The sequence below is a fragment of the Lipomyces chichibuensis genome, assembly GCF_038497645.1.
Source record: "Lipomyces chichibuensis strain CBS 12929 unplaced genomic scaffold V1513scaffold_63, whole genome shotgun sequence".
In the NCBI taxonomy this organism is placed as follows: Eukaryota; Fungi; Ascomycota; class Lipomycetes; order Lipomycetales; family Lipomycetaceae; genus Lipomyces; species Lipomyces chichibuensis.
The window spans coordinates 25,170-39,309 of NW_027117515.1; the positions used below are offsets into that span (position 1 = coordinate 25,170).

Sequence of the window (14,140 nt, forward strand, 5' to 3'; positions counted from 1 at the left end):
AAAGACAAACTTCATTTAGAGTTTGGGTTTGTTTGTTTACCTTTCAATGATAACCCAATTATGGCTGCATCTCATCGCGTGTCGTGCTGCTCGTTGTTATCAACTTCGGCTTCTCCCCTGCAGCAGCTAAGGGTTTAGTCAATATTATCTTTATTGCTTTTGATATATCAAGGATATAGGAATCATTGAATCTATTTGCTTGAGTTTATCAGAGGGCTGTTCACTCCTCGCACTGTTCAAGTAGTGGCTCTAAGCGGGATCGATCGATAATGCCTCGGCCCAGGAACTCAATCGCCTTCGGGCCCCAGGAGGATAAAGAGAATTCTGAGGGCGGCTCTCTACCTAATAGTCGCAAAAGGTCTAAGAGTTTAGGCGGTTCTGATGATATCACATTACCTATTCCGCGAAAGCGCAGGATGGGGGGCCTTTCACGCATTCCCACTGTAGGTTCAACCGCTATTGCCGATGCAGCCTTACGAATCTAACGATTACAAGGCTCCCAGGGGAATTCTGAAATCATCATACTCGGCGGCCGATGAGAATCATACGGTGATCGGCGTAATGCAGATCGCCATTAAGGACCAATCTACCCAATCTAAGTCGTCAAGTTCCCACGCTCTAAGCAGGCGAGTCAGTTTTGCACCTGAAGCTACTTTACAGTATATATTCTCATTCGTGTGACTATCGTCTATGTGACCTCTTGGTCTGACTTCCCTCTTGTAGCACCTTCGAATTAGAGCGAGAAGATACGCAATCATCATCGTCGACATCCTCTACTGCGGCTAGCACACCACGCGCCGACAGATCTGGATCTCTGCCGGATCTGACCGCTTGTGGGCGATCACCACTTGCAAACCTCCGATTATACAATGAGCCTAGTCCTGCATCGCCTCGTTATGATAATGGCTCACGTCAATTGCAACGCTCCACTGCCGTGGTTACGACTCCCCCTCGAGGTCTCGTCAGATCTGCAACTTTCAATGTCGATGACGAACAGGATGATGATGAGGTTGAAATGGAAGATGCTACAGATGTTTTTGATGACTTGTTTGATGCCACCGAGAACTTATTTCGGCAGCAATCGAAGACTCCACTGCTGCAGCTCAACTCAGCAGCATCCACCGCTTCGTCATTCTTTTCACCGCTCGTTGCTCGCCTTCAGCCCGCCTCCTCACCGAATTCTGCCGCAAGGGACGAAATTGGAGACAATGGATCAGATACGGAGGCAATGGATATTACTACGGCAATTGGCAGCATTGATCGGCCCATTGTGGCCGCCGAGAATGATGACAGTGACGAGGCGACAATGGACGTCACCAATGCAGTAGGATTCATTGAAGAGTATGTCGAAGAAAAGACTATGGACGTCACCCAAGCAATTGGAAGCATCCGAGATCCGCCTATTAATGGTGCTGAGGAAGAGGAAGATCATACAAGCGTGACCATGGACGTCACTAAGGCAGTTGGCTCCATCCAAGAAATTCCACCTCATCAGGACGATGATGACACAGAATATACCAGTACTACTATGGACGTCACCAAAGCTCTTGGCGCAATTCATTCTGCTCAGCCGGAAGCGGATGATACGGGCCATGCCAGCATGGCAATGGCAATGGATGTTACTATTGCTGTCGGCACGATCAATATTGCCATTATCGATGATGAAGCTGGTGGCGATGAGGATACTCGAATGGAAGTTACCGACATGTTGCATTCCGCCAACGGTGTTGCTGCTCAGTCTGCGACGCGTAATTCGACGGAAATAAAGAACTCACAACCGGACCAGGCTCTCGTCATATCCAGAATGTCGTCCAAATTGGTTTCTCCGCCACTGAGCGCTCGCAGTCTCAGACGCACTCCCAGTATTGGATCTGGTTCGGGTACAGAGACTCCAACAAGACCACAGCATCCCAAGGAGCTCCAATTTAAAGCTTCCCAGGTTGCCGAGACTGCAACAGGGTCCCCGCGATCCGCTGAAGTGCTAAAGCTCCGTAGAAGTCTGCTTGAAAGTGATGGCCCTACAAAGGGCTTTGATGGGCGTCATTTAAGCATTGGAACACCTGAAAGTCAGAAGCTTAAGAGTGATATTAACAAGACGCTATTTACTGTCAGTACCAGCAGTTTACAGAAGCGGATTCAGAGTCTCACCCCGAAGAAAGCTGTTCGTTCGCCGATAAAGCTAGTAGCTAGTTCAGCAAGAGAGCAGGCCATCGAATCACTGAAATCTGAAGAGCAGGAAGCATTGTCAAACCTATATTCACCACTAAAGGCAGCCTCTATGACATCTCCTACTATGTCGACGACAAAGAAGTCGATCCCACTTCTGTCCGAGATTCCTGCGCCAGTCATGATGAAACTTGAACCATTTGTGAATTCCGGCAACAAGACGCCTCTACGTTCACATACACCTGTTGTCGAGCAAGAAGAGGAAGATAGCTATTTGCCAATATCACTGAATGAGTTCCTGCGAATGACATCGATTCAGTTTTTGGAAGGACTTAATACAAAGCGACGCAATACTACCTTCCTTCAGCCTAGCGAGGTTCTTTCGGAGCTTACTTTGTCCGCGACAGTCCTCTCGAGACAACTTCATTGTCCAATGTTGGAATTATTTGAATTTGTATGTTTTCCGGTAATAATTTGTGTGCTTCATTACTAATAGCGAGTTATATAGAGCTGCCGCGAACTTCGGAAAAATATTGAGGAAGGAAAGGACTTGTTAGAGAGACTTGAAATGTCAATAATGGAAGAGAATCCAGAACTATTCCGGCAATATGTCTGCTCATCACTCGATGGTCAAGCAGCGTTTTGCGCCCAGTTGAAAATTATTAAGAGCTATGCTCGCCTTCAATCAAAAGGTGTTTGGTACAAGTGGCGATCGAAACTTCTTGACGGCGTCATGAGCAGTTTGATAAAGAACACGAATGCCCTCAAGGACGATTGCGCGCATTTGCAAACTATCGAAGAAGAGTTACGACCATCTCTTTCGGATATCAAGTCTAGACACTCGACTCTTAAATCCAAGTTGGAGCTTCTGCGCAGGCGGAAATCAGAGGTGGCTGACTGCGATCAAGAACAACTTCAAACTGCAAGACATAACTTGGCAACCGTTGAGCTGGATGTCAGCCAAAAGATGTGTACAAAGCGTCAAATAGTGCATCAAAATGAACTTTTGTCTTGTTCACTCAATGCCCGATTATCAGATATTAGGGCATGCAATGAGAGCATTACTATCTCCGAGAAGACTATTGAAGAGAACAAAGGTTTTAATACAGCGGAGATTATATCCACAAAAGGTAAGTACTTTGACCCTGATGAGTCCTGATCACCTGCGCTTACGACAGTAGATGAGCTGGAGTGGATTTATAAACTTTTCGGATGGTCGTTGAAGAATCTAAGTCAAGATACAATGGTTCTATGTTATGAGAATGACTTGGAAGTTGAGGTTGTACTACGTAACCTTGCAATCGCTAGAATTTCAACAATCAATGCGGATTGTTCACCTGTGAGTTCCAACAACTGAGTCACTAGTATGCGTGATATTTAGCTGACATTATCTGACATTGTACACAAGGTTACGGAATTTTTCGTCAATTTATTAACCTCTGCTTCGAACAATAGGCCATTGAGGCAGTTTCTGTGTGACGTATCCGCTATTTGGCGCCAGAAAAAGTACCTCAGACGTGAAATTGAGCTTGTGTCCAGTCACTACATTACCGAGATCCTATTAAAGGATGGCACTCTTGCCGTTAAACCAGAAATTTTCCTACAGGAATCACGTACAAAGCTGAAAATGGAGTACAGACTATCTGTGGAAATGACACGACCGCGCCCATCAGTCCGGTGTGAAACGAAGGCAAATGTTATTTATGGAAAGCTTGACGAGTCGGAATTATATAAAAGATTGAAGTGGAAGTTGAATGAATGCGAACTGGGTATTCTTCAGAGAAATTGTGATGAGATCAGTTTGTGCGTATGATAGGGTTAGGGTGCCAAGGTCAATTGTGCGTGTCGATTTAGGATTCTACCTATATTTGTAATAAATTTAAAAATATTAGCATTATTCATGATCTTATAACATTTATTCGATAACCAGATATCTAATGCCAGTTCGCATAGACCGATAAAATCACATAACACACTTCTTGGCTTGTTGTGGTCCGGTCAGTGCCGAGTCTCCGGACTTTGATTTGCTCTGGGCTTGGAGAATGGAGATGCCGGCTCGATGGTTGTTGCATCGCATTCTACCCCTAGCAAGTCGCATCGCATCCCACTCCCGTAAGCACGCATCTATAAGAGTAAATCGATTTTCCTCACTATATTCCTCAAACCGATATTATTATATAAGAATGCCGATTGAACAAAAGGACAAGGAAGTGATCTTGACTCTTCCATCAGACGAGTCGACGTCTGTCAAGATTCTTCTTCACGGTGCAAACATTCTCTCTTGGACTATAGCAGGAAAGGAACAGTTATGGCTCAGCGAGTAAGTGAAGGTCTAGGCAATTGTTATATGTTATCTGTAATAATGGTTCATTTAGAGGTGCCATTCTCGACGGATCGAAAGCTGTGAGAGGCGGGGTGCCTTTGGTGTTCCCAGTTAGTACCAACCTGTACAGCCTAATTGGCTTAAATTAATAATATCTGCATTCGTTCAGGTCTTTGGAAAGGCTGGTTTAGGTCCTACGTCTACTCTTCCGCAGCATGGTTTTGCTAGATTGTCGACTGTACGTCCGCCTTGTTTCGCACTGGGAACTCGCTGACATCGTCTTAGTGGGAATTTTTGGGCCAGGTTTCTGCTAGTCCGTTGACCGTTCAATTTGGTCTCGGACCAGAAAATGTTTCAGATGCATTCAGAAAGGCGTGGGACTTCGATTTCACCTTGATTTATACAATTGCTTTGGGTGAAGATACTCTTGAAACGGCAATGCGTGTTGAGAACACTAGCAAGGTCAACTGGGATTTCCAGATTTTATTCCATACCTACTTCCGCATTCCCGTATGCTTTCCTTTTTATACGACAGATGACCTTCGACTAACTAGCTAATTTCAGGATCTCGATAAAGTTGAGGTTAATGGCTTAACTGGTGTTACCGTGAAGGATAAGGTCTCAAAGAGTGACTATTCCGAATTGAACAATAGCGTCACTGTCACTTCTGAGACAGATCGTGTCTATGAGAATGTAAACAACGACGTTTTGATTGCGTCAGCTGGCAAGGCTCTTTTTCACATTTATAGAAAGAATGTCGCTGACGTTGGTATGTATTCCTATATGATTTGACATTTAGGATATGCGCTTACACTTTTTGTAGTTGTCTGGAACCCTTGGGTTAATGCTTCGAAAAATATGGGAGATTTTCGCCCAGAAGACGGTTATAAGAGCATGATATGTGTCGAGGCAGGCAGTGTCAGTAAGTGGACCACCTTGTGTCCTGGCCAGACTTGGGAATGCAGTGAGAAAATTAAATCGTTGCTGTAAATGCTTATCAACTTCACGTATTGGTAATAGTCTGTTTGCTATCGCGCCGATTAATAAATAGATTGGACATATTGAAAATCTGTTCGCAGCTAGTGTGAGTGGACGGACAATAGCGTAAGCCAAATTTACCATTCCATTCCAGGGTTCGGGTATTTTGAGTAAGGGTTCAATTCCACGAAGCTCAAAAATGAGCAAACTCATAACTCGGTCGACCAATCTGCTTGCTATTCTTAAACCGTGCCAACATATGTTACCACTGATTTGGAACTTCTCAAGAGTCGCTGCGTCTTCCATTCGACGCAATGCTGCATCGAGTTTATCGTGGTCGCTAGATATGCAAAGCCGACTGCCGGTAAATCGACTACTGAGGCAGCCCGAAAAGGTAGATCCATTATGTCGGGGTATTAAGGTCAGATCTTCCGTCAAGAAGCTGTGTCCAGACTGCTCTGTGAGTATTCAATGAACTATTCATTATGATTGATTGCGACGGTCAAGTGGAGAATTTGCGCTGACAGATTTCAGGTCGTCATTCGAAAAGGTCGGGTGCTCGTCCGATGCAAGAGTAACCCCAAGCATAAGCAGCGACAAGGTTAAATTCATCCTGGTGGCATAAAATAATGGCTGTGATCTACAATGGCATGGATACATCGGTGATGAATTATTGTAAATAGTAACGAGAAAGTCGGAATGAGCCAGTTTAATGTACAGTAATATCATGTTTGGCTCCTAATATAGATCTTCGTATTACATTATTGACACCAACGTACGCCAGGTTCTCTATGTGCGTCGTAAGTGCACTATAACACATCAGGCGTTGATATCTGAGGATGTCTGCGTCGGTTTAAAGAGTTAGACTGCAATGCTCTCCTGTCCGCATCAATGCGCAAAATATATTTTCCCGGCACAACAATCATGCCAACGTATCGAAATCCCTCATTCCTTCGTGACTTGAAGCCAATTGGTAGCTTCTCCGTGGCGTCGCCTAGAATAATATTTTGTTCCTATACAGAGTTAGCCGGACGTAAACACGAGAATGTCAGTGAGAACTCACTCTATCTGTTCCTATAAGAGGGCCGTGAAACTGTCGCCCGTCTGTAGTAGTAACGATAAAAGGAACAGATATATATTGAGATATGCCACCTCCATCGAGCTCAGGGTCTAGTAGAGAATTGCTTGTACTTGTACTCATACTTCTTAGAATGTTAGAAGAAAGGGCTGTATCTGTCGGCTGCTCCTTCGCATGGCTTCCGGCAAGCCAAATGTCAATTGCCTTGTGGCTAGGACTTTTGGAGATATCAATGAGGGAATGCTGATAGATATCAGAGGCTTGTTGTGCTCATTGGCAATTTATAAAGGCTACGGACCGCTGGTTTTGGACTAGTTGGTCGCGCTACGTCTAAAACGAGGATTCAGTCAGCTCTATTTATATGTCACTTAACACTATGCAAATGCAAAATCTCCCAACAATTGCGTTCGACTCATTTACCAGTCTTACGCTATCGCTGTTTCCACAACAAAATACATTCATTTGTTATTTACTTGCCATACATCTAATCCAGCACCACAAACTAATAACGTCGTGAATGTGTTGTCCGCGATTTTCCCGGTACTGACGCACCCTGTGTCTGACACTGCTGTATATGTTTCTTCTAATAGTGACAACTTGCTTTCGCTATCCGGCAGCAATTGCCATACCCGTATTCGCTGATCAACCGCTACGGACAGCAGGATGTTGTGCTTCAACTGTGTAAGAAATGTAACTGTGGATGCATGAGCGTCCGCCACCGTATACTCTTTGCTAGGAAGAAAGCTAGACTCTGTCATTGTGGACTTCGTGACAGCTATAGAATTGTCATCCCCGCCAGAAACAATGAAGAAACTTCCGTCTGCAGAGGAGTCAGGTGCCCTGACAATAGTGAGCGACTTAATACTAGACTGGTGAACAGCGAGAGACCATTCAGGCTCCGGAAAGTCACATTTCGTTGCTAGTTCACTCACGGGACTGCAAAGAGCAACTTGACATATCTCTGACAAGTCCCATGATACAATATGCCCATCCGAGCTGCCGATTAAAAAGTGGAAACTGTTATTAGTACGATAGCATTCGGCTTTAAAAATGCAACATGTCTTGTATCGTCCAGCAGACAGCAGACGAAAAGCTGTACTGGAAGGGTTAAAGAGCCATACCTTGATGGCCGAGTCAGAATAAACCGCTACAATGAAGTAACAATGAGCTCCATTACACATGGTTTCGTCTACGGCAAAGTCCATGACACGAAGATCAGGTAGATCTGTAGCAATAGGTGCGGAAGCTATAGGATAAAGATAGACATTCTGGCCGCGCATGGTGACTTGCCAGACAATGAACTCCTCTCTTGCAGCACTAGAGAATAGGTATCTGCCATTTGGTGACCATCGCAATTCCTGCAGTCCAGAAACGTGCCTTCGCACCACACCTAGATTTCGCAAGCGGCCATCGGCAAATACTACGCCCGTGATATTAGCACTAAGACAGCGCAATATAATTTAATTATCATACCATTGCTGAGTCTGATACAAGTATCTTCAGCACCGGTAGCCACGAGCAGCGCATTACGATCATTGGTTAATGGCGAAACAGAAATTGCTCTTATTTCCCGACCATGAGTTCCCTCCTGAGTTATGGAATTAGCAGATAAGGCTGTCCCGGCATCGATCTCTTTGACTATACATATCTACAAGATCATCAGGGTTCTCAGCATTCTTAGGACGCAAATCAGGATTGTACCTACCGAAGAAGCCTTCGTGTAGACAAAAGAGAAATTTGCCGGCGAAGAGATCATGAAATGCCAATTCCTGTGCGGTCCACCACATATCTCCGACATAATCTCATACTGAAGCGTTTCGTTCCAAACAAAAAAGTAATTATTTCGGAATCCCCAAAACACCAACCCCTCCTCTAGGTAAGCAGCCTACTTTCTTATTAGCTATCGCGGCAGGAAGTGATTATAGAGAAGTTCATACGCCTTCAATGCTTCCTTTGGCCAATCTATTCAGATGCAACTTGTCTAAGGTAGCTGATCCGTTCTCAGATGACAATGCTACATTGCACACGCTATAACTTCCATTTCGCGACGTAACCAATATATCCATACCGCCATCGTCGGCATAGTTTGCATTAACGCTGGTAATGCAATCCTCTGATATTATACGCCGCCAGCAGCCTGACGCGGCTATTGGAACCTGCGAAGCCTCAATACGATACGCCGCAAGAGCACCAAACCTCGAACCAACGACGAGAAGGTCCTTATTCGGATGCATGCAAGCCGAAGCGATTGGAAATGTCGGCTGCGCTGCGAGGGCAACTGAATTTTCTAAGGAAATTCCATTGTACTTTTCAGTTAGCGCCATACCCAAATACTCGGAAATTCCAAGACTAACGTTTTTCAGGGTAATGAATGACCAAGGCGTCTGTCCATTTCCGTACTGAACTAAAATATACAAAAAATCGCCTTTGGACAAAGGAACGAGATCTATGACCTTATTGCAACTTCTGGATGGAGGATCAATGACGATACACTAGCAGATGTCAGGACGGAAAGAGAAGGTAAAATGTAGACAAACCACCTTCGAAGAATCTTCTGTACCGATAACATAAACAGAGCCTTGCCGATCACCAACGCAAACGTAAGGTTTATCGTCCCATCCTTTCAGGAGACTATATCCGGCCAAGTCTGGATTGTAATATGTCTTGTTCCATAAATTGTCAACAGTGTCAAACAGTACCACATATCCCATTATTGTTGAGAAAGCATAAGCTGTTGTCCGAGTAGCCGTATATTGTTTTATACTTCCGCACTGATATAAGTCAGAACAGTCAACGTTACAGCACTAATCCATTCGACAACGAACCTTAATCGCAATAGACCTAGAAATATCTTCAAAATCTATTGTTTTTCGGCGATCTAAGCGACATTACAGCGGCAATTAATTACAAAAGAACATTCACAATATTAGTTCTCAGCACACATACCGATGAGTGAAGGCTTCGCAGCCATGTTCCATATTCGTATTCGACCGTCTGCTCCACCAGTAGAGACGATATTCTTATCATCTGTAACCGCAAGGGACCAAATGCTTCTACCACTATGACCTTCCCATATTTGCACACAATGGAGCTTTCCGTCACGGAAGCTCCACACTCTAGTAGTACTATCCTCTCCCGTAGTAATAATTGTATCATCATCAAGATACCTCAGTTGCCAGATTCTAGCCGAATGTCCCCATCCGACTGCCAGACATCCGTTCGTGTGCAGGTCCCAAATCCGAATCGATCTATCGTCAGAGCAGCTGACAAGGCGACTACCATCTTTAGAAAATTGTACATTAAAAATAGACCCTTCGTGGCCTTTGAGACTGGAAATGACAGCTCCGTTTCTAGTAGACCATACTTCTATGGTTCCGAAAACTGTACCTGCGGCCACCAATATATCATCCGCGTTAGAGAATACGGCGGCCGAATAGAGAATACAGTCAACACCACATGTTGAGATTCTCTCGACTCTTTTGCAGTCGCTACTTATATGCAATAATGCGTTATGCGCGGTAACAACACACGCATTTCCGTTGTATCCCCATTGGCCTATCATGATCCAGTCTTGTAAGATGTACTCGCAGAACGTGAATTCGTCAAGTAGTTCATTCTTGTCAATAAACCCAAACGAATATGCTCCCCAAATCATTATCATCGACGGACCTAAACGAAGTTAGTCAAGCATTCAAGTAGACCTAAATATTCAACTTACCCACGACAATACCTTGGATTTTGCTTCGCTTGAACAATTTAACTTCTTTCAAAACCTGAGCTGAGTTCCAATCGTAAATGCACAGGTTCGATCCGCGACCGGCAAGTAAGAGGTTAGAGCTCACAAATGTTAAAGCTGTTATAGGACCATAAAATTGCAGGGCCTGACCAGTCAGTTATATGATCCTAATCATGGGACTATTGCCATTGCCAACATACCTTGAAATTAAGAGTCGCTGTCATAGTCGTCAGAGTAGTATCTGCTGGCATTTTATAGCTGCTGTCACAGTAATTCTCTAACAGTTCTCTCATTCGAGTTGCACAAAAGCCTATCTAACTATCTATTGAAGAGCGCCATCGCAACCATCAAATTGAAGAATCGGCATCTCCGGGGCATCGAAATTTGTGAGCCGCATAGAGCCCGGGTAACACTGACTTAGACAACGCCTCAACGTCCGAACTTAACGACGGCAAGTTTACAGACGAGATCGCAATCCTACGCCAGCGCAATGGATTCCAGCAAAGGCAAAGCGTCAACTGAGTGTCCGGTTCGTCACGAGACGACGTCGCCGTCGAGTGAATCATGTCCGGTCGACCATTCGGCCCGATCTATATGGATGAAGCCTGAAAATGCATCTAGCTTGCCCGTGCCGCCAGCGAATCCTTCGACTTCAGAGGAGAGCCTGGGAAAAGCGAGAGAAGTTTCATCTATTCCCCGTGCCGAAGCATTTACGTATAATGGAGGTGAAGGTGGACATGGCGGTGCTGTGAGCGGGTCATCAAATTGGGTGTATCCTTCAGAAGAAATGTTCTTCAATGCTATGAAACGCAAACACTGGAATCCTCAAGCTCAGGATATGAAAACAGTTGTGCCAATACATAATGCAGTTAATGAACGGGCATGGATGGAAATACTAAAGTGGGAAGCGAGCACTGGAGCAAACAGGTCAGCTGGTTGACAGACGAGAGTTATTGTAGGATTTTGCTGACTAAAGTAGTTGCGGTGGCCCAAAGTTGGTCTCTTTTAGCGGCGATTCTAGCAAGCTTTCACCTCGAGCTCGCTTAAATATGTTGTTTGGGTCAGTTGTATGAGCTGTACATATAAAGAAAAGTTTATTTACGTTATGTAGATATCAGCGTCCCTTCGATAGACATGATTGGGTAGTTGATAGATGCGGCAAGCGAATCGAGTACGTCATTGACTTTTATACGGGGAAACAGAATCCAGAAAGTCCGAGTCTTCCAAGCTTTTATCTCGACGTTCGACCAAAGCTGACACCCGAAGGTGCCTGGATGCGGTTTCAAAAGTTTGTTGGTTTGACTTGAGTCATTGAGACAACTGTACGTTTCAAACACAACTGTACGTGTTCGGATACTACGGCCTTTGTTTGCAGAGAACAACTTTGCACGTCTTGTATATATATTCCTTGATTATTGGCGTTGGATTTATGATATGATTTGTTGTACAGGTAAATAACGCTACACTCTAGATTAACTACTCTGCCTGTTATAAGTACATAACTATCTTACACGTCTCAATGAAACTCCGCATCTCTTGTATACATCTGGGTTCAGTCCCATTCCCAGTAAATACTTGTCGAATGTATGAACTATTCTATCAAAGGCTTCCGTTAGGTCGTCAACTAGTATGTCAACCTCATCTAATTCGATTGCATAGGCAGTGCCAATTGGGTTTTTTCCGTTCACAAGCTGCTTCTTATTAACGACGTCAGACCAATGTAAAGGTGGCTTCTCTACAAATGCCTCCAATAACGTTATAGTTTGATCGAATTCGCTTAAAATTCGTGGTATATCCCGCTGCACCGTTCCAAATGTGTCTTCAATTATTGAATTAACCACCAGGTCCGACAGTGCGTTAATAGCGTCAGATACTAGTTCACGATTTGAAACTAGTTTAGAGACTTTGCGTTGGATAGTATACCTAAATGGAGCACCATATGGAGTACACAAAAAGGCGATAATATGAGTCCATAATTCCTCTTTTCCTTGCTTGAGCCACTTCTGCAGACCTTGGAACCAAGCAATCGCGGAGGACGATTGCACTGCTTGGGGATCCTGCAGTCCTTCCAATAGTCTGCGTTCAAGCTTAGACGTCGGAGACTCGTTTAAAGGCGCAGCGCTCAAAAATATATTCTCTCTCCTCATTCTTATTGGCGGTGGTGTAGAACCAGTAACCGGAATATGCTGCGTAGGAACCGGCGCACCGGATCTAGACTGAGGATTAGACTTTCCCGGCAAATCGCTGTTTATGACAAAACCATTTCGTAGGTCCTGTAAAACATGTAAACACTCTGTATTAATCTGTTGCCATGTAGATGGCTTCTCCACATCTCTGTAGATTGAATCTCGCCTACGGCCATCATTGTACGCTATGAACCGGAGCTCCTGGAAGGCAGTTCTCTATTACAGCTACTTAGCTTCGTTGCAAAAGAACCTAACACTACAATTCATACCCTCGTAAACTGTTTCTTGGATCCACGCCGCAGGCCGGTTAGCAAAGTACCGTTGGGGTCACTGGACATTTCGCTGATCCCCTTTCCCCTATGAAGTGCACCTAAGGTCAGGTAGATCGTGCACATTTCATTTGCTATATTCCACATGAATAAAAGAGTGAACGAAAGCAAAAAGGAATGCAGAGGCGAGAAGGGAAATGAACCGGTCGCAGTAGATTTGTGCAAACTGTAAGACATAGGGTAAGCAAGCATCACACATGCTAAAGCCACAACAAAAAAATTCCATACGTCGCTAGAAACCGAGCAAAATATAGAGAGGTATGCCATATGTATCCCCTGAACGGTAAATATGCCGGAATGAAAATAACAGATAAAACAATAGATAATGCAAGCGACTTCCGGAACTCAGGATATAGAATTTGTTTCACTCGAAGCATAGGATCGGTCTCAATGTATATGTCAGCCTATGTGTATGAAAGGTAATCTGATACAGACCTTTACACTAGGCAGGCTTAATCGATCCTTGTCTTGTAGGCAGTGGATTATAGCGTAGATTAGCGCCACGTAAACAGACAACGCATTGATGTAGATTCTCTTTTCATTAACTTTTGAAAGCTCAAAGTCTCTAGAAGATTGACATTAGCCATGTAATTAGCAATAGATAGACCGGTCCTACCTACCTCTTAGGCAGAAACATAGTCAAATCCGCAAACTCCGAGCAATATATCTGAGTGATGATGGAGGACGAGAAGAGATATATGATTGACACGCGCACGTAGCTCTTACTGAATAGCCGCCGATATATTTCTAATGCGACGCTTGGTTGAGTTCGAGTGTTAGCTGTCGAAAACTTAGCAACTTTGGTTAGGGAACGAAAATTAATGGAGGAATTCGTACTATGAAGTCGAGCTTTCCGAAGCACGTAAATTGGAAATATGGAAATAAATCCTAACACTCCCAGGACCGGAAAAAACATCAACAATACTATTCAACATGTCAGATTAGCAACGAAAACCTTCATCCAATACAAACCTCCATGCCGAGCAAGCGAAAGAGGACCACCCATTACCCACAGCATCACGAACGTCATTTTCGACAAATGGCCATATCGAAGCTGGAGAATGGCTGAGTAAAAGACATGGTAGTGAGTTGGTTCTGATCTTCCAGCGGCGGTATGAGGAAGAGTGCTTAAAGAAACCATTTCCGTCGTTTCGCGGCCAGACAATGATATCGTGCTAAATCCTTCTACCCAAGTATCCTAGGCTACAATTCCATATATAATAAATAATCCTATGTCCGTATGTCCGTGATTCGACTCATGTCGTTCGCACGGTAGGGCATCAAAAAAGCTTGAAGGTTAGTTCAGATGCATCATCGCCACGCGTTAGCAGTCCGGGTAACATC

At 44.3% G+C, this 14,140-nt stretch overlaps 7 protein-coding genes across 7 annotated transcripts; 4 read left to right on the forward strand and 3 right to left on the reverse strand.

The window, feature by feature from the left end:
* Window positions 1-62: 62 nt before the first annotated feature.
* Window positions 63-4,063, forward strand: V1513DRAFT_481591 (Spc7 kinetochore protein-domain-containing protein). Its single transcript, XM_066900363.1, has 6 exons — window positions 63-443; window positions 496-659; window positions 724-2,620; window positions 2,675-3,296; window positions 3,348-3,505; window positions 3,575-4,063. The coding sequence occupies exons 1-6, from the start codon at window positions 270-272 to the stop codon at window positions 3,977-3,979; spliced, it is 3,420 nt and encodes a 1,139-aa protein (XP_066750749.1). The 5' UTR covers window positions 63-269; the 3' UTR covers window positions 3,980-4,063.
* On the forward strand, window positions 4,058-5,600 carry V1513DRAFT_453793 (galactose mutarotase-like domain-containing protein). Its single transcript, XM_066899297.1, has 6 exons — window positions 4,058-4,486; window positions 4,542-4,599; window positions 4,659-4,727; window positions 4,775-4,999; window positions 5,054-5,258; window positions 5,313-5,600. Exons 1-6 carry the CDS (start codon window positions 4,209-4,211, stop codon window positions 5,477-5,479), a joined length of 1,002 nt encoding a protein of 333 aa, XP_066750750.1. The 5' UTR covers window positions 4,058-4,208; the 3' UTR covers window positions 5,480-5,600.
* Window positions 5,601-5,684: 84 nt separating this feature from the next.
* On the forward strand, window positions 5,685-6,237 carry V1513DRAFT_406242 (mitochondrial 54S ribosomal protein bL36m). The gene is made up of 2 exons (XM_066895630.1): window positions 5,685-5,927; window positions 6,002-6,237. The coding sequence occupies exons 1-2, from the start codon at window positions 5,727-5,729 to the stop codon at window positions 6,071-6,073; spliced, it is 273 nt and encodes a 90-aa protein (XP_066750751.1). The 5' UTR covers window positions 5,685-5,726; the 3' UTR covers window positions 6,074-6,237.
* V1513DRAFT_284170 (uncharacterized protein) lies at window positions 6,025-6,835 on the reverse strand. The gene is made up of 2 exons (XM_066894589.1): window positions 6,531-6,835; window positions 6,025-6,480 (listed from the first exon to the last, which is right to left on the reverse strand). Exons 1-2 carry the CDS (start codon window positions 6,666-6,668, stop codon window positions 6,277-6,279), a joined length of 342 nt encoding a protein of 113 aa, XP_066750752.1. The 5' UTR covers window positions 6,669-6,835; the 3' UTR covers window positions 6,025-6,276.
* A 45-nt stretch (window positions 6,836-6,880) lies between these two features.
* Window positions 6,881-10,621, reverse strand: V1513DRAFT_406245 (WD40-repeat-containing domain protein). Its single transcript, XM_066895631.1, has 10 exons — window positions 10,482-10,621; window positions 10,264-10,426; window positions 9,492-10,214; window positions 9,371-9,423; window positions 9,086-9,316; window positions 8,900-9,037; window positions 8,483-8,851; window positions 8,251-8,430; window positions 8,019-8,193; window positions 6,881-7,965 (listed from the first exon to the last, which is right to left on the reverse strand). The coding sequence occupies exons 1-10, from the start codon at window positions 10,572-10,574 to the stop codon at window positions 7,004-7,006; spliced, it is 3,087 nt and encodes a 1,028-aa protein (XP_066750753.1). The 5' UTR covers window positions 10,575-10,621; the 3' UTR covers window positions 6,881-7,003.
* A 150-nt stretch (window positions 10,622-10,771) lies between these two features.
* On the forward strand, window positions 10,772-11,588 carry V1513DRAFT_460955 (cytochrome c/c1 heme-lyase; the record flags this gene model as incomplete). The annotated part of the gene is made up of 4 exons (XM_066899870.1): window positions 10,772-10,995; window positions 11,035-11,208; window positions 11,261-11,341; window positions 11,393-11,588. The coding sequence occupies 4 exons, from the start codon at window positions 10,772-10,774 to the stop codon at window positions 11,586-11,588; spliced, it is 675 nt and encodes a 224-aa protein (XP_066750754.1).
* Window positions 11,589-11,688: 100 nt separating this feature from the next.
* On the reverse strand, window positions 11,689-14,068 carry V1513DRAFT_453809 (nucleoporin protein Ndc1-Nup; the record flags this gene model as incomplete). Its single annotated transcript, XM_066899298.1, has 7 exons — window positions 13,769-14,068; window positions 13,634-13,720; window positions 13,417-13,576; window positions 13,232-13,361; window positions 13,025-13,182; window positions 12,737-12,962; window positions 11,689-12,683 (listed from the first exon to the last, which is right to left on the reverse strand). Coding segments are annotated over exons 1-7 (1,825 nt in total), but the record flags the coding sequence as incomplete, so codon positions are not given.
* Between the last annotated feature and the right edge of the window lie 72 nt (window positions 14,069-14,140).

Bases quoted from the DNA above. Each gene is read 5' to 3' on its own strand.
- V1513DRAFT_481591 (XM_066900363.1), top strand. From the start codon at position 270: ATGCCTCGGCCCAGGAACTCAATCGCCTTCGGGCCCCAGGAGGATAAA. The intron at 2,621-2,674 runs GTATGTTTTCCG...CGAGTTATATAG, and splicing joins TGTTGGAATTATTTGAATTT to AGCTGCCGCGAACTTCGGAA. The intron at 3,297-3,347 runs GTAAGTACTTTG...TTACGACAGTAG, and splicing joins GGAGATTATATCCACAAAAG to ATGAGCTGGAGTGGATTTAT.
- V1513DRAFT_406245 (XM_066895631.1), bottom strand. From the start codon at position 10,574: ATGAGAGAACTGTTAGAGAATTACTGTGACAGCAGCTATAAAATGCCA. The intron at 9,038-9,085 runs GTGGTTTGTCTA...GACATCTGCTAG, and splicing joins GTACAGAAGATTCTTCGAAG to TGTATCGTCATTGATCCTCC. The intron at 8,431-8,482 runs GTATGAACTTCT...ATAAGAAAGTAG, and splicing joins CCAAAGGAAGCATTGAAGGC to GCTGCTTACCTAGAGGAGGG.
- V1513DRAFT_284170 (XM_066894589.1), bottom strand. From the start codon at position 6,668: ATGAGTACAAGTACAAGCAATTCTCTACTAGACCCTGAGCTCGATGGA. The intron at 6,481-6,530 runs GTGAGTTCTCAC...AACTCTGTATAG, and splicing joins CTCTTATAGGAACAGATAGA to GAACAAAATATTATTCTAGG.
- V1513DRAFT_406242 (XM_066895630.1), top strand. From the start codon at position 5,727: ATGTTACCACTGATTTGGAACTTCTCAAGAGTCGCTGCGTCTTCCATT. The intron at 5,928-6,001 runs GTGAGTATTCAA...GACAGATTTCAG, and splicing joins AGCTGTGTCCAGACTGCTCT to GTCGTCATTCGAAAAGGTCG.
- V1513DRAFT_453793 (XM_066899297.1), top strand. From the start codon at position 4,209: ATGGAGATGCCGGCTCGATGGTTGTTGCATCGCATTCTACCCCTAGCA. The intron at 4,728-4,774 runs GTACGTCCGCCT...ACATCGTCTTAG, and splicing joins GTTTTGCTAGATTGTCGACT to TGGGAATTTTTGGGCCAGGT. The intron at 5,259-5,312 runs GTATGTATTCCT...CACTTTTTGTAG, and splicing joins AAAGAATGTCGCTGACGTTG to TTGTCTGGAACCCTTGGGTT.